At 56.5% G+C, this 27,048-nt stretch overlaps 2 protein-coding genes across 5 annotated transcripts; both read left to right on the top strand.

Annotated features, from left to right (window-relative positions):
- Positions 1–2,010: 2,010 nt before the first annotated feature.
- Positions 2,011–7,504, top strand: UPK3B (uroplakin 3B). 3 transcript variants are annotated; one of them, XM_069571337.1, is made up of 7 exons: positions 2,011–2,630; positions 2,791–2,940; positions 3,197–3,434; positions 4,564–4,643; positions 5,442–5,571; positions 6,032–6,233; positions 6,879–7,504. In XM_069571337.1, the coding sequence occupies exons 1-6, from the start codon at positions 2,549–2,551 to the stop codon at positions 6,189–6,191; spliced, it is 840 nt and encodes a 279-aa protein (XP_069427438.1). In that variant the 5' UTR covers positions 2,011–2,548; the 3' UTR covers positions 6,192–6,233; positions 6,879–7,504. The 3 variants fall into 3 exon arrangements, with proteins under 3 accessions (XP_069427438.1, XP_069427439.1, XP_069427437.1); XM_069571338.1 differs by having other exon boundaries at positions 7,000–7,504; XM_069571336.1 differs by having other exon boundaries at positions 6,032–7,504.
- A 10,217-nt stretch (positions 7,505–17,721) lies between these two features.
- LOC138428900 (uroplakin-3b-like protein 1) lies at positions 17,722–22,173 on the top strand. Of its 2 annotated transcripts, none has more exons than XM_069569825.1 (6): positions 17,722–17,932; positions 19,537–19,689; positions 19,807–20,026; positions 20,558–20,634; positions 20,882–21,002; positions 21,910–22,173. In XM_069569825.1, exons 1-6 carry the CDS (start codon positions 17,743–17,745, stop codon positions 22,016–22,018), a joined length of 870 nt encoding a protein of 289 aa, XP_069425926.1. In that variant the 5' UTR covers positions 17,722–17,742; the 3' UTR covers positions 22,019–22,173. The 2 variants fall into 2 exon arrangements, with proteins under 2 accessions (XP_069425926.1, XP_069425927.1); XM_069569826.1 differs by having other exon boundaries at positions 19,918–20,026.
- The last annotated feature ends 4,875 nt before the right edge of the window (positions 22,174–27,048 follow it).

Consider the following 27,048-nt stretch of genomic DNA (forward strand, 5'->3'; position numbering starts at 1 on the left):
TAGAAAGAGGATCCAATACTCCTAGGCTTCCTGAGGGCAAGGAGGGGTGGGGGTGTGTGCTTGTGGCCTTCACAAGCCCTTTTCTCCCTAAGAAAGAAGCTTAAATTCTGTTTTATGATTTATTGTTAAAAAGATCAGTGTATGTTAGAGTATTTACTTTTCACCTAGAAGTTACTTTCCTTCCTCTTCTGATTGTGAAAAGAAAGTAAGGCAGCTTTGTGAGCCCCTGGCATCATGCCCCCTGCCCTGTGGAGAAGCTGGTTTGGGGAGGGCCAGGAGGCCCTGATAGAGAAGCTGGACCCCAACTCTGTTAGGTTCCACAGTGAGACTCGCTCCAGGGCTCACAGGGCAGAGGGGCTGTGTGGGTCCCTGAGTGCCCCGCCCCCACCCTCGGCTCCCACACCACAGCGCAGTGAGAGAGCGGGAGCAGTGTTTGCACGTCGTATGCCTGATCAGACTCTCGTGTTCACAGTGTATCAAGAACTGTCACAACTCAACGATAAAAAAATCTTCAGTTTTAACGGGCAAAGGACTTGAACACACACTTCTCTGAAAAAGCTATACGGATGGCGGACAAGCAACGTCATTAGGCAAGTGCAAATCAAAACCGCAAAGTGGTACCACTTCATACCCACTAGGATGGTTATGATAAAAAGTATATATAGGAAATAAATATTGGTGAGAATGTGGAGAGATTGGAACCCTCGTCCACTGCTTGTGGGAATGTAAAATGCAGCTGCTTTGGAAAGCTGGCGACCAGAGCCACAAAAAGCAGTTCCCATATGACTCAGCAGTTAAACTGCTAGATAAATATCCAAGAACTGGAAACACGGTCCCGGTAGCGTTCATAACAGCCAAGAAGTGGGGACGACCCAAATAGCCATCGGCCGAAGAATGAACAAAATACGATCTGTCCCTGTAATGGGATGCTATCCAGCCAGAAAAAAGAATGAAATGCTAACACATACGACATGGATGAGCCTTAACACTGTATCAAATGAAAGAAGCCAGGCAGAAAATGACACATTGTGTGTTTCTGTCTATATGAAACATCCGGAAGAGGCGAATCCACTGAGATAGAATGGACATCAGTGGTTGTCAGTGGGGGAAGGGGAATGGGAAGTGACCGTTTTAATGGGTACAGTGTTTCTTTTTGGGGTGATAAAGTCCTAGAATCTGGTGATTTATGGCAATGAAGTTTAAAAGGAAGTCTACAGGGCTTATGTTATATGGAAAGCATAAGGTTTTTCGATAAAAGTGTTTGAGCAACACCTCTCGGCCCCTCCCTTCTTCCTACCTTGAGTGAGAACATGATGCCTGGAGCCACAGCAGCCATCTTGCTGCAATGAAAAAAAATACCAAGAGAGGGAGTTCCCTGGTTGCCTAGTGGTTAGGACTCTGCTTTCACTGCCCTGGCCTGGGTTCAGTCCCTGGCTGGGAACAAGAATCCTGCAAGCTGTAAGGTATGGCAGAAAAAAAAAAAAAAAGGTGAGAATTTCAGAGACATGGACCCTAATGTCATTAGACCAAACCCATACCAGCAGCCATCTTTCTCCAGAATTCCTGTAAGTAAAAAACCCTTTTTGTTTAAAACAAAAGCAACCTCCCCAGAAAGCAACCCCACCAAAACAAAACCCCTAAACTGTACATTTTAAAGGGACATCTTAGGTTATGTGAATAATATCTTAATTTAAAAAATACCTATAGGGAATTATCTGGAGAAGGAAATGGCAACCCACTCCAGTGTTCTTGCCTGGAGAATTCCATGGATGGAGGAGCCTGGTGGGCTGTGGTCCATGGGGTCGCAAAGAGTTAGACATGACTGAGCGACTAACCCACTATAGGGAATTCCCTGGCGGTCCAGTGGTTAGGACTTGGCGCTTTCACTGCCAGGGCCTGGGTTCAATACCTGATCAGGGAACTAAAATTCCTCAAGCTGAGTAGTGTGGCCAAAAATATTAATGAAAAATTTAAAAGAATTCTAAAAAGTAAATATATATATACATATATAGTGAGAACCCAAGGGAGTGATGTAAGCAGGGCACTGGCCAGCCACCCTGGCTCTATGATCAAAGGATATAAGGGAGGATGTGGCCTTGTGAAGGGAGGGCAGGACCACTGGGCCCTGAGGGAGCTAGAGCTGCCCCCTTCCTCCCCTGGGTGGGGATGGAAGGCCAGAGGGAGGCTCCTGGTACGTGGGGTGCAGGAATCTCTGGCATGTGGCCCTCCTCCCCAAGGCTGGGGGTCTGGGTGGGACCCAAACTCAGACACAGGCCACTGGGGTGACCTGGCCGGCACCCGGGGATCCAGGGGCCTCTCTCAGCCCTGGCCTGCCCCTGCCCAGCCCCCTCCCCGGGGTGGGCTGGGCTGGGAGGCGGAGTGGGGTGCTTTTATGTTTTCAGGTCTTTCCAGCCCTTGGCCAGCGGGGCAGCCTGACTAACCAGCTCCTCCAGGCCCACGGTGTGTGGGGAGGGGCGCCGCCCAAGGCAGCCGACCGGCGCCAGGCTGCGGGTGTGGAAGCAGACCGGTGGGCACGCTGCAGGCTGCCATGGGGCTCCCCTCCAGGCAGCCTTGCCCCTGGCTGCTGCTCCTGGTGGTGCTGGGCTGGCCCCAGCCCTGCCTCAGCCTGGGTAAGTGGGGGTCCCGGGAGGGGTGCACCCGACCAGGCCCTAGGGGCTGGGGCACCTGCTGGAGTGACTAGACCCTGGGACCCCCTGCCCCCACCAACCAGGAGAGGCAGCCCCAGGGGCAGTGGGCCCTGGACCCTCACGCCTGTCTCCATGGCCCCAGAGCTCATCCCCTACACGCCGCGGATAACCGCCTGGGACCTGGAAGGAAAGGTCACGGCCACCACGTTCTCCTTGGAGCAGCCGCGCTGTGTCCTAGATGGGCACTCCAGCGCTGCCGACACTGTCTGGCTGGTGGTGGCCTTCAACAACGGTAGGTTCCGGTGCAGGTCTGGGGCCTGGGGTGACGAGTGGGTCTGAGGACAGCTCCAGGGCCCTGGGAGCCCCTCTCAACTGGGTGTGAATGGGGAGTTCGGGCTTTATCCTGCAGGGGATCTGAGAGGTGATGTCTGATTTGTGTCTGGAGGGGCGCTCCGGGCTCTGAGGTGTGGAGGGCGCTGGGCTATGGGAGTGGACTGCCTGTCTCCTCCTGCCCTGCGGCCCCAGCTGCCTGTGTCTCCCTCCTGCAGCCTCTAGGGTCTTTCAGAACCCCCAGACACTGGCTGAGATCCCAGCCTCCCCAAGGCTGCTGACCGATGGCCACTACATGACGCTGCCCCTGACCATGGACCAGCTGCCCTGTGAGGACCCGGCGGGTGGCAGTGGGCGCGCCCCCGTGCTTAGGGTGGGCAATGACGCCGGCTGCCTTGCTGACCTCCATCAGCCTCGCTACTGCAATGCCCCCCTCCCGGGCCCGGGGCCTTACAGGTGAGTCGCCTGACCTGAAACCTGGAAGGGAGCTGTACTGGGAGATGAAGGGGTGGGGGTCGGGTTCTGTGACCAGGGCTGCCCCCCACCCCACCCCACCCCACCCCTGCCCCAGTCTCCGCCCAGGCCTCTGTCCTGGCCCCGCTCCTTCCTGGCTGCAGGCCGAGCAAGCCCCTCCCATTCTCCAGCCTTGGTTTCTTCCTGTGTGGGGTCACGGATCTCCTGGAGGGGCAGGTGGCCTCCAGGAGGAGGTGGGAATCACAGAGCTGGTGGGGGATGGGAAGGGGTCTGCAGGCCCCAGCATAGGGGGAGGGGAATGCTGGAGACCGCCCCTCCCACAGGTAGGTCTGGCAGGAAAGTCAGCCTGGTGCTGAGGGTGGAACCGGGGTGGGAGAGCAGGGGTCCAGCGAGCAAGGGGACAAAACCAGACAAACTCAGGGTGACTTAGTGCGGCTGGGGGAACCGGCAGGGGCCACAGAGACGGCAGGGCAGAACGTAGCTGCCTTCTACGCCCCTCACCCTCTCACCCAGTGGCCACTCCCTGACTCAGCCTCCCACCCCGTCCCTAGCGGCCACCAGAGCCAGCTCCCGTCAATGGCAGGTGCCAGCCTGCCTGGATCCCAGAGCCCCCACCCCGAACAGAGATACAACTCAAGTTCTGGGCGGTGCCCCCGGAGCTCAGCCTGCCCGCTCCCCTGATCCTGGTCTCTGAGCACGCCCTGAGCACACCTCTCCCTCCTGGCCTTTGCCTGGGGTGCCCGCTCCTACTGGGGGGCCTTCCAAGGCCTCACAGACTCCACACAGCCAGCAGTTTTCCTCTGGAGAACAGGGGCTGGGGCCTCACACACCTTTGTGAGCCACCCTGAGGCCCCCTGTACGTGGCATTTAGTCATGGGACCCCTGAACCAGAGAGGGTGTCTGAAGAGTGGCGGTTCAGATGGTTGAGGGCTGGTGGCAGAGGTTGCTGTGGCCAGAGAGGTCTCGGGGTGCTTAGCACAGGGTGCCCCCCTGCCCTGAACATGACAGGCCCACAGCCTAGCCATCATGAGCTGCCTGGGGCCTGGCCGAGGTGGGGGCCTTGCCCAGAGCAGTCGAGGCACGGAGCCTCATCCCTGGTCCTCTCCCTCAGGGTGAAGTTCCTGCTGATGAACTCCAGGGGCTCACCCCAGGCCGAGACGAGGTGGTCCGACCCCATCGCTCTCCACCAAGGTAGCTCAGAGGGCCGGGTGCTCCGACTCCAGTGTGCCCTGTGGACCAGCCAACATCGGCACCCCGGTTGTGCTCAGCCGGCCCCTCCCCCAGCTACCGTGGGACTGGGGCCCCCAAGTCAGAATCCAAGTCCAGGCCACCCCCTAAATAGAACCTCCCTCTAGAGGGTGGGGTACTGGGTCAGCCCCATGGGCAGAGACACCAGCTCTGTCCACCCTAAAATGTTTGCCAACCCTCGGGTGCCCTAGGCTGAAGCCCCATCATGGACAGAAATAGTTTGCCCCTCCTTGAGGGAGCCAACCCTGTGCTGGGCCAGGGCAAGAAAGAGGCTGGAGCCGTGGTCCTGGGAAGCCTGCTCTCAGCAGAGCTCCAAGGAGCAGCGGTTCAGCAGACCAAGGAAACTGCACGTCAAAGGCCGAGTGTCCCATGAGGGGTTGTCTAGGAGACAGGCTGCAGAGGCTGGGGTCGGGGAGGGGAAGGGGCGTGGATCTTGTCACGTGAAGCCCTTGAATGCCAGACTCCAGGGAGCAGGGCAGCACCCGGTTGGTCCTGAGCTCCGCTGCCTCTCTGCCTGCCATGGGTGGGCCTGCCATGGGTGGTGGGAACAGTCCGGCAGGTTAGACCAAGGCAGAGGCTGGCGTGACAGGTGGTCCAGGCTGGCAGAGCGCAAGTGCCCCAGCAGAGAGCGACAGATGAGCGGGCTCAGGAGGCCAGCTGGGGACGTGCGGCAGTCAGCATGGCGGGGAGGTGACCGCCCTGGGGTCTGAGGGCAGCCTCTGAAAGCCGCTGTGTGTGCAGGGAAGTCCCCAGGCTCCATTGACACGTGGCCCGGGCGGCGGAGTGGAGACATGATCGTCATCACCTCCATCCTGTCTTCCCTGGGCGGCCTCCTGCTCCTGGCCTTCCTGGCAGCCTCCAGCGTGCGCTTGTGAGTGGCGACCCCCGGAGGGCCCCTCGCCTCCCCAGAACCTCTCTTCTCTGTCTGGCCCAGCACCTTCTGGGAGCCCTTCGGGAGCCCTGTAGTTTTGAGTTGGTTGGTGCCCCTTTCAGCAATGTGCAGGGAATTTCCACCCTGAGTGTCTCATCTAGGAGCTCAGGAAGGTGGTCCAGCAGGTCCTCTGATGGCGGGTTCATAGACGGGGCCACCTTGCTCTGCCTGGGCCCTTCTCCCTGACCGTGCTTTCTCTCCAGTGAGCCCTCAGTTGTTTCAATGAACTGATATCTAGGGAGCCAGGGTGGCCACCTGGAGGAGGCAGGCCTCCAGCTGGTCCTCCCAGGGAGGAAAGGGACATCAGAGGCTACAGGAGGAGGGCTGTGGGAGCTCAGCAGCCCGCTCCACCCAGCAGGGAGACACTCCACCCACAGCCTGTCTCCCTGTCCCCATCCAGCTCCAGCCTGTGGTGGCCGGAGGAGGCCCCAGAGCAGCTGCGGATCGGCTCCTTCATGGGAAAGCGCTACATGACCCACCACATCCCGCCCAGTGAGGCGGCCACCCTGCCGATGGGCTGCGAGCCTGGCCTGGAACGCTTCCCCAGCCTCAGCCCGTAGCTTGGCCCACCTGGCTGGGGCTGGGGCGGTGGGGGCCAGGGGGTGAGTGCACAGTGCACGTATGTGTGTGTGTGTGCGTGTGTGTTCCGCATCGCACCTCCCGCCCTGCCTGAAATCCCACTGCTAGCAGCCCTGCCTTGGGCTTTCTCATTTCCCCCGCCTCCAGGAAGTTGTGGGAGGGCCGCGGTCAGGCCAGGCATCCAGCCCCCAATGCCATCTGCCTCTGATCTGCCTACCTCAAGCAAGGCTGGAGGTCATGTGGACACACTGCCCGAAAGGAGGCTTCCAGGCCCCAGGAGGAGGCCTGCAGTGGGCTGGGCTGGGCCGGGCCCATCTTGGGGTACATGAGGCCCCCGTCTGTCCCTCTGTCCCTCCGTCTGTCCCTCACTGGCGGCCGGGGCTGCAGTGAGGCTTTCAGAGGTGCCTCCATCTTCCCTGGACATGGGCCCTTTCTGAGGGTAGCCCTCACTGGCTGGAAGGTCAGACAGTGTAGATTGCTGTGATGATCCGGCTACCACTTCCTACCTCCTTGCACATGCAGATGGCACACACACTCCTGCGCTCACTCCCATTCCACAAGCATTTATTGAGCGGCTGCTATATGCCACACACACAGTGTTAGGCATGGGCCCCCACGCAGGGCTTGCTGCTGTTCTTGGGGTGCTCACTCACTGCTCTGGGCCTCAGATGACCACGTGTCCTGATGCGACCTGTTACTGTTGGGGGGTCTATCACCCCCTCGGACTGTCACGCACCCTCGAGCTTACACTCCTGAGACGATCTGCCCCCGATGGACTCTCCTGTCCAGTAGCCAGCGCCCGCATCACCCAGCCGGAGCCGCTTGACTCTCCAGCGTCCGTCCGCCTGCAAGACCGGTGATTCCCACCGTGGACACAAGGGGGCGCCGTGGCGCCGCGGTTGCCGAGTCCCGCGCATGCGCACGTCTGTGCACAGCTGAGCGTCCCGCCGCTGGACCCGATGTCTCAGTGGCCGCCACGCACCTGGGTCTCTGGAGGTCACGGCTCCAGTTTCCACCTCGGCCAAGCCAGAGGATGAGCAGTCACTCTCGTCTGAGGATCAGCGGTGTGTCGTCCCACTGCACAGCTGTCACTGTTTTCTGGATGGAAAAACAGGCTCAGTGATCTGCCCACGATCCACTGTCCCTGCATCCCGTGTCCCCCGGCCGCTCCCAGGCCCTTCTAAGCATAACTGCGGCTCCCAGCATACAGGCCAACCCGAGGAGGGCGCCGAGCGGAGAAATCTACCCCCTTCCCCTGACTCTGGAGATAAATAAATGCAATCTTGCTCCTCCATCCGGGTGGTGCCCGCACTGGCTCTGCAAGAGGGGCAGTTACACGTGTTGCTCAGCCTGGCTCCGCCCTGTGCAGCCTGCCCCTGCCACCAGCCCGGGCCCTGCCCCAAGCCTGTCCTCTAGATTGCTAGCCCTAGCTATGCATTGGGGTACCCGCATCTCCTGATGGCCCCAGGGAAACCCACCCCCAATGGGGTGGGGGGCAGGGCCAGGAAGCCCAGCACTAATGCAGGTGGATTTAGCAGTGCTCCTTCCCAGGTAAACGCTTCACGGGAGTCTGCTTTCAAAACCCATGCACCCCGGTCCCTGTGGTCTCTCTCCCACCCTGCCTGCATCCTCACCAGCCACAAGACCTGCTCTTGGTGCAGTTGGGAGCTCAGGCCCTAGTGTCCTGGGTGATACCTGGCCATGAGAACTAGCCCTGTCAGACTGCCACTTTTGGAATTCCACTGCCCTAGAGCCCAGGATCCTCTTGGATTCTTGGAATTGTTGTTTAGTCGCTCAGTTGTGTCTGACTCTTTGCAACTCTATGGACTATAGCCCGCCAGGCTCCTCCGTCCATGGGATTCTCCAGGCAAGAATACTGGAGTGGGTTGCCGTTTCCCTCTCCAGGGGATCTTCCTGGCCCAGGGATCGAACCTGTGTCTGCTGCTTTGGCAGCTAATTCTTCACTTCTGAGCCATCTGAGAGGCTCATTCTTAGAATTGGAGGAGGGTTAAAAGTTGGCCCTGCGCTATGCCAGCTACCACCAGTGGAGCCCGGCCCACGCTGTCCCTCCCAGGCCTGGCCCCAATACCAGACAACAAGGCCCTTAAGACCCAGGATGCCTGGCTTGGGGCCTGCCCAGGAAGGAAATGATAGTGAGAAATAGGGATCCACTGGTGTTTGCTGAGTGAAGAGATGAAAGAACCTGCCCAAAGATGGAGGATCAGCCAGGAGCAGGAATTGCCCCTGGCTCTGGCATGTCCCGGGGTCCTTTGGTGGCTTGTTAGTGCCAGAGTCTTTGTGGATTCTGAGTCCTGTGATGTCTTGTGAGTCCCTGGGGCCGCCCCTCACTTCCAAACAACATCTTCAAGCCCCTCTGAGGAGCTGCTCTCATCGAGGCCACCTGGGCCTTGACCGTGGAGATGAGCTCTAAACAGACATTGCAACAAGGTGAGTGAAGCCTGGGCAGGGGAGGCAACTGACCCCACCTGACGGTCAAGAGGATTAACTAGGGGTGAGATGTGTCTCAGGAGGCAAATGTAAGTCAGATCAGAGGAAAGGAGGAGGGAAGGAGAAAGAGGGACTCGGGGGCCGGGAGCCCAGTAAGAGCGAGGGTGACCTGGTGTTCCAGGCACATGGAATCAGCCCTGAGCCAGGGCAGACGAAGCACATTGGGGAGGAAGAGGTGGATTCTAGAAATATTGGGGAGGTGATTGGAGGAATCCGGCACTTCTTAGACATGAGAGACAAGCCAAAAGGGAGAGGCTGTGCTTGGGTATCTTTCCTTCATTAAAATAAAAAATGTATTTATTTATTGGCTGTGTCAGATCTTAGCTGTGCCTTAGTTGCCCGGTGGCATGTGAAATCTTGGTTCCTCAGCTAGGGTTCAAACCCATGTCCCCTGCATTAGAAGGCAGATTGGTTTTTTTAATCTTTCTTTTTTAATTTTTAAATTATGAAAACATAGTAACACATTTACAGGAAGCATGGAAAATACAGGACAGAGTTACATGTAGTTCCACTTAATTATGGTTGTTTTAGGTAGATAAATTAAGATATTTAGTTAGAATATCAAATTCTCAGAAATTAATAGAATGAATGTACAGAGAAGCAGAAGCATATAGTAGACCTGAAAAGTGCTGTGAATCAGTTCAACATAATTAAGATTTATACAAGAAGGCGGATTCTCAACCGCTGGACCACCAGGGAGGTCCCTCCTGTGCCCAGGTTTCTGATGTGGGGATGGGTAGGAATGCAAAACGGGGCCCCTTATGTTCTGAAAGTGGTCCTGTCGCCTCAGCCTTAGAGCCGATCCCCAGAAAACGGGGGTTCTGGGAACGTCATCGTAGGTGAGTGAATCCACACAAACACTAACAAATTGTTAGTATTTTACAAAGATAGACAGCCCTGGTCAGCGGAAGGCTGCCCAGGGAGCCTGCTGGGCTGCGGGCGTGCTGCCCCAGAGCAGGCATGCCTGGGCGCCACAGAGTCCACGCACAGTTGGGGCGGCGGGCCCGGTCATCACCAGCCCAGGCACCGCCACGCTGGACTCTGGGGAGCTGTGCTGGGGCCTTCTGCCTCAGAGTCACGCTCGGGAGGGTCACCAGCTAGACCCAAGCCCCGCGAGGGCCAGCTCGTGACAGCCTGGAGCAGGGCGCCTAGTGAGAACCACATTGCAGAGAACCTCTTTATTAAATGATGTTTTCCATTTTCTCCAGGGCTGTCCTTGGGGAAGTACCTCCACACCCATTGGCCCATCACATCATGGCTCAGTGGTTAAAAACAAGTTCACTGTGAAGAAGGAAAAAAAACAGCAGTGATTGTGGGGGCGATGACTCACAGATGACTCATTGGGCCAAAAATCAAAGGCAGCAGAATGACAGCAGGTAGAAACCAGCCAGCACCCCTCCCTCCCTCTCAGCGTCAGAGTCGCTTTATTCCTCTTATCTCTGAAGCATCCGTTTCTCTCCATCTTCCCTGCAGTCCCCCAGGCCCGCCACCCCGGCTTCTCGATGGGGTGTCAGCAGTCGCCCCTTTGCTGGTCTCCCCACGTCTGCATCCCTGCTCCCCACCCCCATTCTCCTCCTGGCATCCAGAGGAACTCGATGATACACCTAATGTGTCTCACCTTTGCTTCCCCCTCAGAGGTCTCCTCCCCGTGAGAGCAGGTCTGCTCATTTGCAAGGCGCCGGGGTCCACCCCTTGCTCCCTGAATTCATGCCTCTCTCAGCCCCTCCACCCCATCCTGCCACTGGGCCTCTGCACCTGCTTCTCTTTTGATAGAGACCCCCCTCCATGCCCCTTCCTCTAGATCGCTCCTCAGCTCCTCACACTTCTTCAGGGAAGCCCTTCCTGACCCCTCAGCTCTCCTAGAGCCGTGTTATTTTCCTCCTCGGCACCTTTTCTTTCCATGTTGTAATCAGACATTTAAAACGAGGAGCTTCTGCATCTCCTCCCTAAACCCTCAACTCCAGGGGGCCAGGGACCACGTGTGCTTTGCTCACCAGAGCGCCCCCTAGAGGTAGCACAGTGCCCAGCTCCCAGTAGGTGTTTAATACATATTTGTTGCTTGAATGTTTTATAAAAGAAAGATACCTCTTCACACTGGCCAGAATGGGCTGAGGTAGGTGCCCTGGGAGCCTGGCACGTCCCACCCTCTGGGTGATGCAGGGGGAGGTGCAGATACAGGCTCCGCCCCCCGGACCCCACCACGGTGGGGGGGTCCTGGGTGGGGGTGAGGGGACTGAGTCCGATCAGAGACATCATTTGGGTGGGGGCACATAGCAGTCGGAAAGCCGTGTCCCGGATGTAAGAAGAGCGTTGCAGGAGGCAGTCAGAAGAGCAACCATCTGCCACGCCCGGGAAGGTGGCCAGGCCCCAGGCGCGGGGGGAACACGAGGAGCTCCTGTTTGGCTTTGTGGTTGCGCATGTGCTAAATCGCTTCACTTCTGTCCGACTCTTTGTGACCCCATGGACTGTAGCCCGCCAGGCTCCTCTGTCCATGGGGATTCTCCAGGCAAGAATGCTGGAGTCGGTTACCATGCCCTCCTCCAGGGGATCTTCCCGATCCAGGGATCAAACCCATGTCTCCAGTGGCTCCTGCATTGCAGGAGGATTCTTTACCACTGAGCCACCGGGGAAGCCCCTTCCTGTTTGGCTTTGTGCTCACGGAAAGAATTTCCTTTCCTGTTGGAGTTCCTCAGAGCCTTGTTGGGGTTTGTGACTCTCTGCCTCCTAGGAAGGGACCCCAGGGCTGGTGTCCCAGCCTGAGGGGCAGTTCATTGGTGCCTCCTCAGGATGGCGACTCCAGCACTTTCTGCAGAGCGCTGCTGTCCTTAGGAGGAAGCTGGAAGGCAGGGAGGGACCGTCCAGCTCTTGGCCCGCCCAGCCCACTGCCTCCTGGGTTCCCTGGGGCCCCTCCCATACTGCTCACAGAACCTGGGGAGCTGCCAGGCCCTTGGTGGGGGGTGGGGCGGGCACCCCCTTCTCGGGAGGGGCCAACGTGAAACAGGACAGATGGACAGAGCCACACCCCGCTGCTCACTCTGCAGCCTAGCCACCCCACCCACCCCCACCCGTGCCCTCAGAAGTGGGGAGGGGCAGCTGCTGGGCAGGACAACAGGCCCAGGGACCCAGTCCAGGGACCCAGCCCAGAGACCCTCCAGGCCACGCAGAGGGAGGGTCAGATCCAGTCCCACCCACGGAGGGGACCGGGGAGTGGACTACTACAGATGGAACCATGTTCCTCCAAATTCCTATGTTGAAGCCTCAGCGTGTGACTATTTAGTTAGTTCCCTCGAGGCATGGAACCTGTGCCCCTTGCAGTAAAAGTGCCCAGTCCTAACCGCTGGGCCTCCAGGGGGCTTCCAGAGTATGGCCGTATTTGGAGAGAGGGTCTTTAAAGAGATAATGAAGTTAAGAGGTAATTAAGTCCTTGAGGGTGGGGATGTGACCCCATCGGACTGGTGCCCTTATAAGAAGAGATTAGGATGCAGAGACACTGGGGTGCTGCAGGGGACAGACCAGGTGAAGAGGCAGGAAGGGGACGATCCAAGGAGAGAGGTCCAGAAGACACCAGCCCTGCCCACGTGATCTTGGCCTTCCGGCCTCCAGAACTGGGAGAATGTAGAGGTCTGCTGTTAAGCTGCCTGGTCTGGGGCGTTCTGCCCTGGTGGGTGGAGCAGACTGATCCACCCACCATCACAGTGTTGGGGACGGGTGGGGGGGGGGGCGGGGGGCGGAGTATGCAGGGCAGGGGGCCGTGGTGAGAGCTGCAGGAGCAATGTGTGCAGAGGCTTGGAGGCAGGAAGGGCCGGGCTCGCGCTGGCCCCTTGACCCAGCTTTCCCTGCCTCCTCTCCTCCCCAGGGCCCACTGCAGCCGTGTCCTGGCCCTCTCCCCACCGACCACCACTGCTCCCAGCCTGGACCTCTAGGGACAGGAGCCCAGGGGTCACCCTTGATTCCTCCTCCTCTGGGTGAGCCCTGCAGGCAGCCCTGCCCCCTTCTGCTGGCCTCAGTCTCCCCTCCCCTGTCAGATGAGTCCCCACCTCCCCGAAACCCCACTCCCTGTGGGGTGACGCAGGCTGGAGTTATCCCCAGGAAGAATGTGTCGCCCTTGACAACCATTCTTCTCCCAGACTTTGACCTCTCCCCGCTGAGTGACAGACAGGAATGCCCCATTAATCATCCTGGCCTCTCTCTCCAAGTCCTCAGCCCCCCTTCCTCCACTCCCCAGTGGAGGTGTTGTTTCATGGAAGTGTCAGGCTCACCTTCGCCCTCCAGTCCCTGTGCCCTGAATATAGGCACCTAGGGCAGTGGGAGAGCCCTCGGGGCAGGGGTGGGGAATGGGCTGAGAGTGGGCTCGGGTCATCAGACATCTCTGGGTGCCCCACCCTGTCCCATGAGTCACCCCAGGTACATGGCCAGGTAGGTCCTTGGGAATAGACTATTCCCCAGGGCTAGGTGTGTCCCAGCTGCCCCCACAGCCCTCCCTGGCTCCCCCAGGCATTCTGGTCCCCATCCCCTTCACACCGGCTTGCCTGCAGAAGCCCCGGTTTGAATGCAGGACCAGGAGCACTCCTCAGGCCCTGTGGGTCTCTGGGAAGGAGCACTGGGCCTGGGGGGACAGATGGAGCCAGCTGGTGCCCCGGGGTGGGCTGTGGGGAGGATCGCCCTGGGGACATATGGAAACTTGACCTGGATCAAGTGAAAAGGGCACTGAGGGTTGCCCATGCCTGTGGCTTATGATTAAAAATAGAACATTTCAGGGACTTCCCTGGTGGGCCAGGGGTGAAGAATCTGCCTTGCAATGCAGGAGCCGTGGGTTTGATCCCTGGTTGGAAAACTAAAGTCCCAGATGCTGTGGAGCAGCTAAGCCCACACGCTGCAACTAAGACCCGTGTGTCTCAGCCGCAGCTAGAGAGTCTCTGGGATGCAATGGAAGATCCCGCATGAATCAATGAAGACCTGACACAGCTAAACAGAGAAGATTTTTTGAAAATAGCATTTCAAATCAGTAGAAATAGGGCTGATTTTTCAGTATTTTAGTTTTTTTTCAATATTTGCGATTTTTTTTGAGGTTTCATTACATAGGCATGATTGATTAAACCATCAACAGTTGATGATTAATCTAACCTCCAGCCCCTCTCCCCTCTCCAGAGGTCAGGGGATGAAGCTGCAAATTCTTAATCATGTGGCTGTTTCCCTTGGCAACCAGCCCCCAACCTGTGATTATCTAGGGGCTTTCCAAAATCATAGCAACATAAACTCAGGTGTGGTTGAAAGGGGCTTGTTATAGAAAACAAAACAAAACACGCATTTCACCTTCATCACTCCGGCGCTATTTCAGGGAACCAAGGATGCTCCTTTATGTGCTGCATGCTGGGGACCACAGACAAAGACCTTCATGCACATCAGTGCAGCCATAGGCAACTGACGCAGAGGCACTCACCAAATGGGGAGAGTCGATGCCTTGGGGAGCGCAGAAATAGGATAGGGAAGGGCCAGGAGAGACTAGGAAAAGAGCAAGACCTTGTGCAGAGCAGTAATGAGGGGGCCACGGACCTAGAGAGATGCATGGTCCTTTGCTCCTACGGCCCCTGGGTTAAACACGGATGAAAAGGGGGCCGGTTTCCAACCCTACCACTGACCGTCCACAGGGCCGAGAAAGCTCCTCTCCCTGGGGCCCCGGTGTTCTCATCTGTATGATGAGATTAATAATCAGGCCTGCCTGCCTGCTTCTGGGATCTGAGAAGATGAGTCGATGGGCAAGAATGTACTTTCGAAAGGTTAAAGCCGGCTCCTCCCATGTTCTGATGGCCACTTTCAGCTGCCTTTCAGAAGAGTAAAAGAAGAGGAAAAAAGTAAATCTGTATACTTTTATATACATTATATTAAAATATATTACATGTAAGTGTAATATATACAGTATAAACATATATTTACACATACTTTTTGTAAGTATACATATATATGTTTTATATACATGTAGGTATCTGGATTTCCCTGGTGGCTCAGATGGTAAAGTGTCTGCCTACAATGCGGGAGACCTGGGTTCGATCCCTGGGTTGGGAAGATCCCCTGGAGAAGGAAATGGCAATTCACTCCAGTACTCTTGCCTGAAGAATCCCATGGATGGAGGAGCCTGGCAGGCTATAGTCCATGGGGTCGCAAAGAGTCGGACACGACTGAGTGACTTCACTTTCACATGTAGGTATATATTGATGTATAGAGAGTAACAGTGTATATATATATATATACTGTGCTTAGTCGCTTTCGTCGTGTCCGACTCTTTTGTGACCCATGGACTGTAGCCCCCAGGCTCCTCTATCTACGGGGATTCTCCAGGCAAGAATGCTGGAGTGGGTTGCCAGTTCCTCCTCCAGGGGATCTTCCCAACCCAGGGATCAAACCCGAATCTCCTGCACCTCCTGCATTGCAGGCGGATTCTTTACCGCTGAGCCACCGGGGAAGCATAAGTGTGTATGCTATACACACATATATACTATACTCTCCCATAGTGTGTATACACACACACAGACGGGAGAGGCTTGAGAACAAGTATAGCAAAATGTTAACCATTGTTGAATCTGGGTGGGGACTGTATGTAAGGGCATTCTTTGTTCTATACACTTCCAACTTTCCCAGGTGTGACCATTTCTGTAATAACAGGCTGGAGAAATAGAGAAGCTTTTCCGGGATCGGGTCTGCCCGGGACTTGCCGGCTCGTGTCCTCCTCTCTTCTGCCTCCGGGCCCAGCAGCACTGGTCATGTCCTCTGAGAGGCCCACACCTCTGCTTCAAAGTCTATGGATGACCTCCGTGTCCCATGGCTGAACGTCGAGCACAGGATGACCTGCATCTGAAGACCATCCATGTAAAGGGCAGCGCGCTGAAGTGGCTGCTCTGTGGAGGTGTCCCCCGCAACCCGTGCCAGACCTGAGAGCCCACCCCCTCCGCACAGCCATCCTGTGGGGAGGGAGGGGGATTCCTGCCTCCAGGAGCTTCCAGCGGGAGGAGGGCCAGGTGTGTCCAGTTGCACTTGATAAAACAATACATTTTATTGCAACAAGTATATAATAAGATGGAGGTACATGTCAGGTGCTGTGGAAGACATTAAGAGGAGGCACCAAGGCCAATCAGGGGAGTTTTTGGTGACGCCAGACCCTGGGGTAGGTAGGGCCGAAGGACAAGAGCTCGCTGGGAACGCAAGGCAGTGAGGGCCCTCCAGGGAGAGCCTGGCCTGAGCCAAGACATAGAGGCCAGAGGCCTTGGGAGAGGGTGTCTCAGCACCTTTTGGTTGAGGCTCCCCATGAACACCAGAACCTTGTCTGCCTCCCCCCACCCTTTAAATACTTTTTAAAAAATATTTATTCATTTATTTGGCTGTGCCAGGTCTTACTTGTAGCATTCAGGATCTTTAGTTGCCGCATATGGGACCTAGCTCCCTGAGCAGAGATCAAACCCAGGCCCCTGCATTGGGAGCAGCGTCCTACACACTGGACCACCTGGGAAATCCTGTTCCCTGAGTTTTCCCCTCTGGTTTTGGCCCCCAGTTCCCTGGGGGCTAGGCTTCCCTGGTGATTGAGATGGTAAAGAATCTGCCTGCTAATGCAGGAGACCCAGGTTCAATCCCTGGGTCGGGAAGATTCCCTGGAGGACGAAATGGCAACCCACTCCAGTATTCTTGCCTGGAGAATCCCATGGACAGAGGCACCTGGTGGGCTACGGACCATGAGGTCATGAAGAGTCAGACATGACGGAGAGACTAACACTCCCTTGAGGCTGAGTCAGTCACTGGTGAAATACAGTAGTGTTCAATCCTGCAAAGTCTGCGACCATTTGCTAGCAAGTCCAGGTAAACAGTTGGTCGAAAAAGGTCTACTAGGTAATAATAGTGTGGGTAGGAATATTTTCCTTTTTTCAAGTTCACTGCAATAAACAATTTGCACATTTTAAGTATTTTGGGAAATAAAGATAGTTCAGGTGGGCTGGCAATCAACTAGATTATATATTTGATTATATAGAGATATAAATCGAATGCATTATAATGACTAAAGAATATAATTGTTTTTTAAAAATTTAAGTATCCCTCAAAGGAGTTTGAGTTTTAAGAGGGTGACTCTGGTCAAGTGTGGAGCTAGGCCGAGTGGGGTCCCTGTGCTTGGAGCAGAGAACCCCATGAGGGGCTGCTACTCCAGTCCATGTGAGAGGTGCTTGGTACATGCTCCGCCTACCACCCCTGGGCCCCAACTGAGAACCTTCTGTCTGGAAGAGGGATTGTCCTGCTCTGGCAGTGGCCAGAGATGGAGGAAGGAGAGAGGAGGTCACCTGGATAAGGAGAGGAGGGAGGGTGATGTGGGGGAGCCCCCTCCCAGGGCGAGGCTGCAGGAGGGCAGCAGGGAGTCACCCCAGGCTTGCCTTGTCGGGGAGATCTTCCAATTCTGGAGTCTGCCCCAGCAATCTTGGACAAGCCCCCTTCCTTTTTCTGTACCTCATCCCAGAAATGAAGATTACTGCCTTCCGCACAGGGGGGCAATGGGGAGCCCCCTCCCAGGGCCAGGCAACAGGGGCACAGCAGTGAGTCTCCTAAGGGCCCCCAGGCTTGCCTTGGAGGTGATCCTCCAATTCTGGGGTCTGCCCGGCTGGCTGGGTGATTTTAGACAAGCCCCTCTTTCCCCTTTCTGTGCCTCATCCAGGAAATGAGGATTACTCCCTTCCGCACAGGGTGCCCAAGGGGAGCCCTGGGTGCCAGGTTGGAGGACTGTTTGGATGAGGAGATTCCACAGGGCCTGGCAGGACCGCCACTGGGGCTGCCTGGACCCCAGGGCTGCCGCCCCCTCCCGGGGCCCCTCCCTGGCCAGGCCCTCCTGGAGTGGGGGTGGGGTGTCCGGGCTGGTCTGGCAGCACAGCAGCTAATTATTCTGTTCAGACCCCTCCCTGGAGATGCCAAATCCTTGGGGCCAACAGATTCAGCCCCTAAACCCGTCCGACCAGTTGTCTGGGAGAAGGGGGCGCCTGGGAGGGGCAGCAGGAGATGCCAGAAGTGGCCGCCCCATCCCAGCCCAGGGAGCGGAGCCTCTGGGGCTCTGGATGCTGCGGACAGACCCTCGGACAGACAGACGGTTGGACGCTTGTTCTGCCCATGGGGCTCGGCAGGGGACAGTCTCCGCTGCTGATGGCACTGTTGCTGCTGCTGGCCTGCCTCCAGACGGGGATGAGCCTGGGTGAGTGAGGGTCGGGGCAGGGCCGGTGGGGTGGGGAGGGGGTGGTGCCCACCACACTTCAGGCTTCAGACAGAGCCCATCTCCTCCAGCTGCCTCCTGAGTCTGAGTTCTGAGTCTGGGGCTGGGTCCCAGGTGGGTCAGGGGAGAGAGCTCACCAGAACAGGACACAAGGCAGACACCTGTGCCCCTGCCCCCCAAGACAGGGGAGCAAGGAATGCTTCCTCCCTCTCTGGGCTTCTCATCCCCCTGTCTCCTGAGCCCAGTTGTCACAAGTGGCTTCCCTCCTTCCCCTCCTCCCTGTCCCCGGGAGAGGTTTAAAGAGGACTTCAGCGGACTTCCCTGCCGGTCCCATAGTTAAGACTGTGCTTCCACTGCAGGGGTGCAGTTTGGCCCCTGGGTGGGGAACTAAGATCCTGCAAGCGTGGCCCAAAACAAATAAGAAGTCTTTAAGGATAACACTCCAAAAGGAAGCTCTGCAAGGGAGTGACAGGCATTGTTCACTGTCAGGCTCTTAAAGTGGAAGAGCTCACAGACGCAGCCCCCGACTCCCATTGCTGCTGCTCTGCGCCTTTCCCCTGTTAAGCACGAACATTAAGTACCTGCTGTATGCAGGGTGCCCTGGGCCTCAGTGTTAGAGCCGGGAACTCTGAGAGGGGAAGGTTCTAGCCCTGAACCTTTGGGGCTGAGCTGAATTTAATAGAAATGAATCATACTGAACTGAACTGAACCAAAAGAGAAAGAGGGTTCTGGAAACTTCCCTAGCCCATCTCATCTTTCTACAGCTCTCCAGCATCTGGGGCTGGAGGGAGGGGGAGCTCTGACCTCAGGGGGCCTGGAGAGGAATTAGGGGTTTTGAGCTCTCTAAGCAGAGCCTGAAGGCTGGACAGGGCTGTGGGAGGCTGAGAAAGGGACGGGTTCCTGAAGGAGAGGGAGTCTTGGGGGGCGGGGGGCAGGAGGTGCAGAGCTCTAGGTGAGGAGAGGTCACCCTGCGCTCTGAGCCAGGACCCGTCCCCATGTCTGGGCCTGGGGTCTTCCTGTGTCACCACCACCCTCCCACCAAGCCATTCACTCCTCCCATCAAACAAACCAACCTGAACCATGTGGGTGGAGCTGCGGAGACTCGAGAGGTGGGTAAATTGAGGCCCAGAGAGTGTCAGAGCTCAAGGTCACTAGGCTCTGCCAGAGTCCAGCCTAGGGTTCAGGCCCCCAAATCTGAGTCTCACCCCAGCAAGACCTAAGATGCCTCTCCCAGAACTGACTATGCAGCTTGGGGAGGGGCCTCCGGAGCCTCCATCTGCCCTGCACTTCCCGGAGACCCTGGTGATTCAAGAGGGCAAGGCTTCCCCTGACCTCCCATGGTGCCCACCCCTAACAGGCTCCCAAGGCAGGGGCCAGGGGCTGGACGCAGAGTTGCCAAGAAGCCCTCCTGATTAATGCCTGATTAAAACTCTCAGGAAAAGCCCTAACTCCCTCCTCAGACTGGGGCTTCCAGGACCTTGCCTCCCACCTCAGACTGGGGTTTCCCAGACCTTGAGCCTCCAGACTAGACTGTGGGGAGTCGGTCATCATGTTGAGCCTCTTTTCTCTGCCCCCGCCTGGTGCAGAGCGCATCAGCTACGTGCCCCAGCTCTCGAGCGCCACCCTGGCAGGGAGGCTCACCCAGTCCACCTTCACGCTGGAGCAGCCGCGGGGCCAGTTCAGCCACCCCAGCATCTCCGACTCTGACGCCATCTGGCTGGTGGTGGCCCACAGTAACGGTGGGTGCTGCCGGGGCCTTGCTTGTCCCTCTGTGAAGTGGGTGGCCAGGGCTGGAGGGAGCAGGGGGTAAGTGGATGTGGCCGCCCCCACTGGCTGACCCTCGGTGCCACCCTCAGCCACGCAGAAGTTCACGGCCCCACAGAATGTGGAAGACACCCCGGTCCCTGCCGACTTCCCCCAGGGGGGCTACTACCTCACGCTGAGGGCCAGCCGGGCTCTCTACCCAGGCGGCCCGCCCAGCAACCAGCTCCGAGTCCTGCGCGTTGGCAACGATACCCACTGCTCCCCGAGGACAAGAGGCTGCAACCGCCCGCTGCCGGGCCCCGGCCCCTACCGGTGAGCGCCGGGCCGGGCCGGGGGTGTACAGCTCCTGCCTGTGTCCAGACCTTCACCTGGGTGCCTGGGAGCCTGGCTCCAGTACTGCCAATGGCAGGAGGGGACCAGGGAGGCCGTGGTGAATTGTCCCGTCTTCTTGAGCAGAGCCTCCCCCCAACTTGAGCCCCCACCCCATAGGCCACCTGGACCACTTGGGAGGGGTATCCTCATCCAGTCAGAGTGGGCCCCATCTCATCTCACTCAGGACTTGATTCACTGATGTTCTGTGCTGGGGGGCCTAGCCCACTCCACACTGTCCTAAGTGAGGACACTGAGGGTCCCAGAAAGGGCAGGCCATGCACCCAAGGCCGCACAGCGGAGACAGTCACAACTGGGATCAGAGCCCCTTCCGGCGGACTCTAAGGCCGTGCTTTTAGCTCCAGGCTGTTCCCCCCAGGTCCTGGGAGTCAGGGAGACAGACTGACAGGCACCAGGGTGGGAGGGTTTCAGGTCCCGGGGACTCCCACCCCTAATGGTGGATCTCCTGTTCAGAGTGAAGTTCCTGGTGATGAGTGACAGGGGACCCATGGCTGAGACAGAGTGGTCCAGCGAGACCCGCCTGCAGCAAGGTATGCGGCCAGGTGTGCAGGTCCAACACTAGGCCTGGCGGCTCTTTTGGACTGGGGGTGGGCTGGGAGGAATGGGCCAGCCCCTAGTCTGTCAGAGCCCTTCTCCCAGCCTGGGCCCTGCCCCATTCTTTCCCGGCTGGGCTGGGAGGCTGTTGATCTGGGGGCTGTTCCAGGCCCCTCTTCTCAGGTAGGATCTTTTTCCTCCCTTCCTGCCCTACCCGCCTGTGGCACCCCCTGGCGCCCTCAGCCGAGGTGCTCCAGGCTGCCCCAGGGCCCCAGACCGCGGGCACTGTGGTCATCATTGCTATCCTGTCCGTCCTGCTGGCCGTCCTCCTCGCTGCCCTCCTCACTCTGCTCATCTTCACCTGGTACGTGGACAGGGTCGAGATTCCCCTGGGAGGATGGGGTCCCTGACTTGGGCCGCCTCTTCCCTTCCCCTCGATCCAGACCTCCAACTCTGCTCCCCATTGCTAGCTCTGCGGGAGAGGTTTTCCCTGAAGGCCAAACTGGTTCTAGAGCCAGTGTGTGTGCTTGTGGGCGCATTGACCCCTGCTTCCCTCGTCCCTCTGCCTGCCAGACACCCGCTGATGGGTGGAGCCGGTGGGTGGGGCCAAATTTTCTGAGCGGACACCATCTGCCCCCTGGTGGCAAGAGCTGGAATTGCACGTCGAGTGGGGGCGGGTGGGGGCGGGTGGGGGCGGGTGGGGGCGGGTGGGGGCGGGTGGGGGCGGGTGGGGGCGGGTGGGGGCGGGTGGGGGCGGGTGGGGGACGACAGGACAGACGGATGGAGGTGAAGTGCTTTTAGTCTAAGCGCTGAGATTTGACTTGAGCGCTCAAGGCTTTATTCCGAACTCAGATGCTGGGGCCTGGTGGGGAAAGCGGTGTCCACAAGAATTCCTAGAGGAAAGGAACCTGGTCCCTAAAGAGAATTTGGAGAGGAGGGGAAGGGAAGCAGATGGGAAGGGTCTGGGGGCAGAAGAGTTGCCACCAAGGCCTGGGCCTTGATTCAAGGCTGAGCTGTATCCTGAAGGCCGGAGAGAGCCAGTGGCCGGTTTTGATCAGGGGAAACGCAGATGCTGTTGTGGAGGCATCCTGGGTGTGGGGAGTGGAGGAGACCATGGGGGCGGGGTCGTGACAAAGAGCGGGGAGACAGAGCTGCCTTTTCTCAGATTTAGGGGCACAGCGCTCTAGGCTCTAAGCCATGGCCATCAGATTTCAATCGGGCTGTCCGTTCACCATCCTCTCCCTCTCTCCTCTCCCCTCCATGCCCCCCAGGTACGACACCTGCGGGAGCACGCCCATCTCCGGCCCAGGGGAGCTGGTGTTCGTCAGACAATATGACACCCACCACATGTCGAGGCCTTCAGCTGTGGGGGGCTCCTGAGGGCCTCCAGGGGGCCCCTGGTGCAGGCTGGGGGCCCACCCTGCTGCTTCAGAGCCTGCGGAGAGAGTGTTTCTAACTAAGGGGGAGGGGAGGGGAGGGTATCCTTAGCCCAAAGCTTGGGCCTGCTGCTTTGAGGAATAAATGTCCCCAACAGCTCCCTGAGTGGCTGGGTTATGATACATCTGTTGGTCTCCCTGCGTGCCTGTCCCAGCCCCTCTCAGGAGGACACAGCACCAGGGGGGAACCCAGGGGTTCTAGGCCAGCCGAGCCATCCGGACAGTGAGGATGAGTCCAGTGACCCCAATAGGTCTACTGAGGCCCACCTGGCCTGTGGGCACGTGCCGTCCCTCCCCCCAGCCTCCTCTCTGTGGCCTCTCCTCCTGGCTGGAGGACTTAGAGCTTCCAGGCTTCACCCCCACTCCTGTGCTGGCTCTGGGTGGCGGCGCAGAAGTGTGTGAGAAGCTGTAACTCCTTGGAGATGCCTGGGTTCAGACTGGGGGCCCAAACCCCATGCAGGACGCGGTGCGTCTGTCATCATCCACTCCACTCTGGGCCGAGATGACCCAGGCGGGGCTCTGTCCTCACTTTGCTCAGCGCTGTGGGGGACAGTGTTGTAGCCACGCGTTCTGGGAAACAAACTCACTCAAAAGGACAATGCGGAGTGCAGTTTATTACGCTGGCGGGCCCAAGGCAGAGTCTCCTTTTAGCCAAGGACCCTGACCAGTTTTTCTGAAAACCTTATATACCCTAAGTGTACGTGCCCAAACCCACCTCCCCAAATTCCCTGAAACTAGTCTGAACAAAGGAAGAGAAAGATACAAAGTTAACCCGTGATTCATATGCCTTAAGCCTAGGTAGTTAACAGTGGACAATTATCAATAGGCCTGTGGTCATACCCCAATAAGCATAATAGAATGTATGAATCTATTCAGTTACACAGATAATTAAGGTATTCTTTTAGGCAACAGAGTCTAGGTACGAGCCCTGGGGTCTTCCATCCAGGGTGCCTGGTTTTCCAGTTGGTATGTTGTTTCCATAGATACTGGGCATAGAGCTCAAAGTCCACAGTCTGGCCCAAGATGGAGTCCTGCTTTCAAGATGGAGCTTGTTCTGTCTGTTTCCTCCTTCATTCCCCCCTCTTGACGCTCTTAACTCATCATATGAGCATCATTCATAGGAATATATTTCACCCTGACTCTCTGACCTCCAATTTGGGAGAACGACATCAATCTTTGGGTTACAAAGTTCATAATACATTGTAAAATAAAGGGTCCACAATGCATACCTATCAAGGCAACTATAACAGTGGTAAATATAGTTTTCCACCATCACCCTTCACCCAGATAGGACCGAAGTCCAAAAAGAAGATTATTATCAGACATAACTCTTACCTGACCTTTCATGTCATCTAGGGTGGCTGATATATAGCCAGATAAATCAGGAATATATACACAACATTCAGCTTTAATTATAGCACAGGTCCCTCTCTGTACTGAAACTATGGTTCGTCTCAAGATGGTACCAGCAAGTCCTTGTAGCAGCAGTTGATCGTAGAGCTTCACCTCTTTTTCTTCAAGAGGATTTTGGTTTCACGGGGCTCAGTGGGGTCCTTTTGTGTAGACCACTCCGCGTCCTCTGGGTCTCATGGTATGCTCTCTTCACCCTCATGTGGTGGGTCCAGGGAGTGACGCCTGCAACTTTAACTGCAGTAGGGCTGGTTAGAACAACAGTATTATGGACCCTTCCAATGTAGGGCCAAGGAGTTGTGTTTCCAGTCCTTGACCCACACCAGATCACTAGGCACAAATTCGTGAATCTGTTCCCCAAGGGGGAATGCACCCTTACTTGTACAAACTTAGTTAGCTGACTTATTACCTTACCCAGTGGTTCCATCTGCTGTGAAATATCTCCCCTTACCTGAGGCAAATTTGTTGACACCTGTTTTATTATGGGAGGGGGCCTCCCATACACAATTTTGTACAGAGAAGAGCCATGGGACTGTGGGGTCATCCTGAGTCTGAGCAGAGCCGTCGGAAACAAGCCCACCCAGGAACAGTCAGTCTCTAAGATCCACTTGGAGAGTGTCTCTTTAAGTGTCCGGTTAGTTCCTTCCAACATTCCAGGACTCTGGGGCCTATATGCTGTATGTAATTTCCACTTGATGTTTAAAGTTTTGCTTACTTGTTATACTAAATCAGCTACGAATGCCGGGCCATTGTCCGATCCAATGCTGGTAGGAAATCCAAATCTGGGAACTATCTCCCTAAGCAGGCACCAGGCTACTTTTGATGCTCTTTCAGTCTGGGTAGGAAAAGCTTCTACCCATCCTGAGAACGTACTTACCACTACCAGGTAATGGTAGTGTCAGTGAGGTTTCATTTCAGTGAAGTCCACTTCCAGGTGTTCAAAGGGCAGCGTGCCTTTTAGCTGAATCCCTGGAGGTTTCTGTCTGTGCCGAGAGGCAGCATTGACCTGTGAGCAGGCAGTGCAGTTCTGAGATTTTGTCCTGCATAGGGAAGAGAGGTGGAGAACCAAGAAATATTTTCAAATTAGCTCTTCCAGTTTATCATGGCCTAGATGGGTCGCTTGGTGTGTTTGGCTTACCAGAGTGGGTGCCAGCTCCTCTGGTACCAATAATTTGCCACTTGGCAATTCCCACCATCCCTTTTCAGTCTTGATGGCCCCTTCTGCTTTGGCTAGTTGGTTTTGGGCTTCAGTGTATTTTGGAGAGTCTAGCCTTAGCTCGGATAGCTCCGCCAATATGAGAGCTTTAATAGCAGCTTCACTTGTCACCCCGAAGCCCTCGACTGCATGTTTCATGGTCTTATCTGCCAGTCTGTTCCCTGAGCCCGGGGGGTTATCCTCTTTTTGACGTCCTCAGCAGTGTATGACTGCAACCCTTTCTGGTTCCCAGGCAGCATCTAATAGGGTCTTAATTTCTTCCCTATTTTTAGTATCTTTTTCACTAGCTGTCAAAGGCCTCTCTCCTTATACAGAGCCCTGTAGTGTGGCAAGAGCATACCTGGAGTCTGTGTAAATGTTTGTCTTCTTACCTTTTGACAGCTGAGGGCCTGGATTAGAGCATATAGTTTGGCCTGTTGAGCGGACCAGTGTGATGGCAGAGAGCTAGCCTCAACGATGGTTTCTTCCATGACTACTGCACATCCCGACAGTCACTGTCCTTGTTTCACCAGGCTGGTGCCATCGGTGTACAGGACCAAACCTGGGTCCGGGATTGGCTGGTCTCTCGAGTCAGGTCTGCTGGCGTATCTCCTTGCAATCATGTGAGGGCCCACCTTCTCCCACAAGAAAGAGAGTGGCCAGATTCAGGGCCTGACAAGGTTCAGTAGTAACATGGGGATTCTCACATGACAGTCCCTGGTATTGGGTAATCTGGGATGTTGACAGCCATTTATGGGGGTCCCCTCGTGGGAGAGTGTTGACCTCATGTGGGACTTTTACGAACAAATCTTGGCCCAAAGTCAGCTTGGTTACCTCCTGGGTCAGTAACACAACTGCAGCAAGTGCCCGTAAGCATCCCAGCCACCCAGTGGCAGCACTGTCCAGCCGATTAGAGATAAGTCACTGGCCTGTCCCATGTCCCCATAGTCTGGGACAACACTCCCATAGCCACCTTGTCCTTTTCAGTCACGTAAAGTGTGACTACAAGGTCACTCTTAGCAAGGTCAGTGGCTTAGCAAGGTCTGGCAGGCCCAAGGCGGATGCTGACATAATTGTACCGGGTTTGAGTTCTGTTACCAGTGGGACTTGTTTTGCAAGCCTGGTGGGGTGGGGCGGGGCGGTGGGGTGGGGGGGTTGTCTTCCGCCCAGACCTCAGGGAATTGTTCAGTTAACTCTTTTTCTTGACTGTTTAGCCCGTCCGGTTTCCTTGCCGGGAGATTGTGCAACCTTCGTTCATCTTGAGGGGTTACAGAGAGGAAGAGTAAATAGGTGGTTGAGCCCACTCGAACAGTGGGTCTTTCTTGAGGGGAAAGGCCACTTGTGCCCCCAATTTAGACAGCAAGTCTCTTCCTAACGAAGGTACTGGGCATTCAGGGATGTATAAAAATTCATGAGTCACTTGGTGTCCCCGCATCTGACATTTTCAGGGTAGGCTAGAGACACAAAGGCTGCAGACCCAGCAGCCTCTGGCTGGGTCTGTTGGCGTATAAAGTCTATAGGCCTCACACAGTCTTTTGCAGAACTCAGAGGGTGATTCACTTTCCCTTTGAATCACTTCGGAGGGTTCGCGATACTCATAGCTTTTCGGGCCCCCCTCTTGAGACCTTGTAAAATAGCTGTTCAGTATCTCTCAGGTGGCCCCCCCTTCCTCTGTGTTACAGTCCCCACTGGGCCTCTCATCGGGGGTGGCTAGCTCTGCCCACCGCTGCGGGTTTGCAGTACCCTCAGGTGCCATTTCTCTTAACCATTTTCTGGCCTCAGTTAGGATCCTGTGTCTTTCCTCAGTGCTGAAAAGGGAGCCTAGTAGTTGGATTATGTCATCCTATGCAGGGCAGTGGGTTCGAAAAATAGTCTCCGTTAGCCTAATCATGGCTTGTGGCTCCCCAGAGTATGGTGGAGCGTGTCTCTGCCAGTTTAATATATCCGTAGAGGAAAATGGCCGGTAATAATAGGCTACAGGGGGCTGATGGTAGTGCCCCACGCGTCCTGAGCTGGAGGCTGTCGTAGCTCTCTGAGGGGCATCTGTAGTGGGGTTCTTTCCCCCTGTTCCTTGGCAGAGTGCTGCCTCTGGCTAATTGCTGTTTTCTTCCCCCTTCCCATCAGTACTCACGGGGAGAGGTGGATACAATCTAGGAGGTCCAGCTGAGGTGGAATTCTGGGGGCGTTGACCCGAGGTCTCCATCGCTGGGATTGGAGCCTGCCGAGGTGGTGGCTCTACGAACTCTGGGAGAGCTGGCGGAGGAGCAGCGGCTGCAGGAACTTCACCCGGCCCTGGATTGGGCATTAAGGCGGCCTCCGGTCCTGGTGGAGCACTGAGAGGCAGGCACGTCATTATCTAGTATGGGGGA

This window comes from Ovis canadensis, chromosome 24 (assembly GCF_042477335.2).
Source record: "Ovis canadensis isolate MfBH-ARS-UI-01 breed Bighorn chromosome 24, ARS-UI_OviCan_v2, whole genome shotgun sequence".
Lineage (NCBI taxonomy): Eukaryota > Metazoa > Chordata > Mammalia > Artiodactyla > Bovidae > Ovis > Ovis canadensis.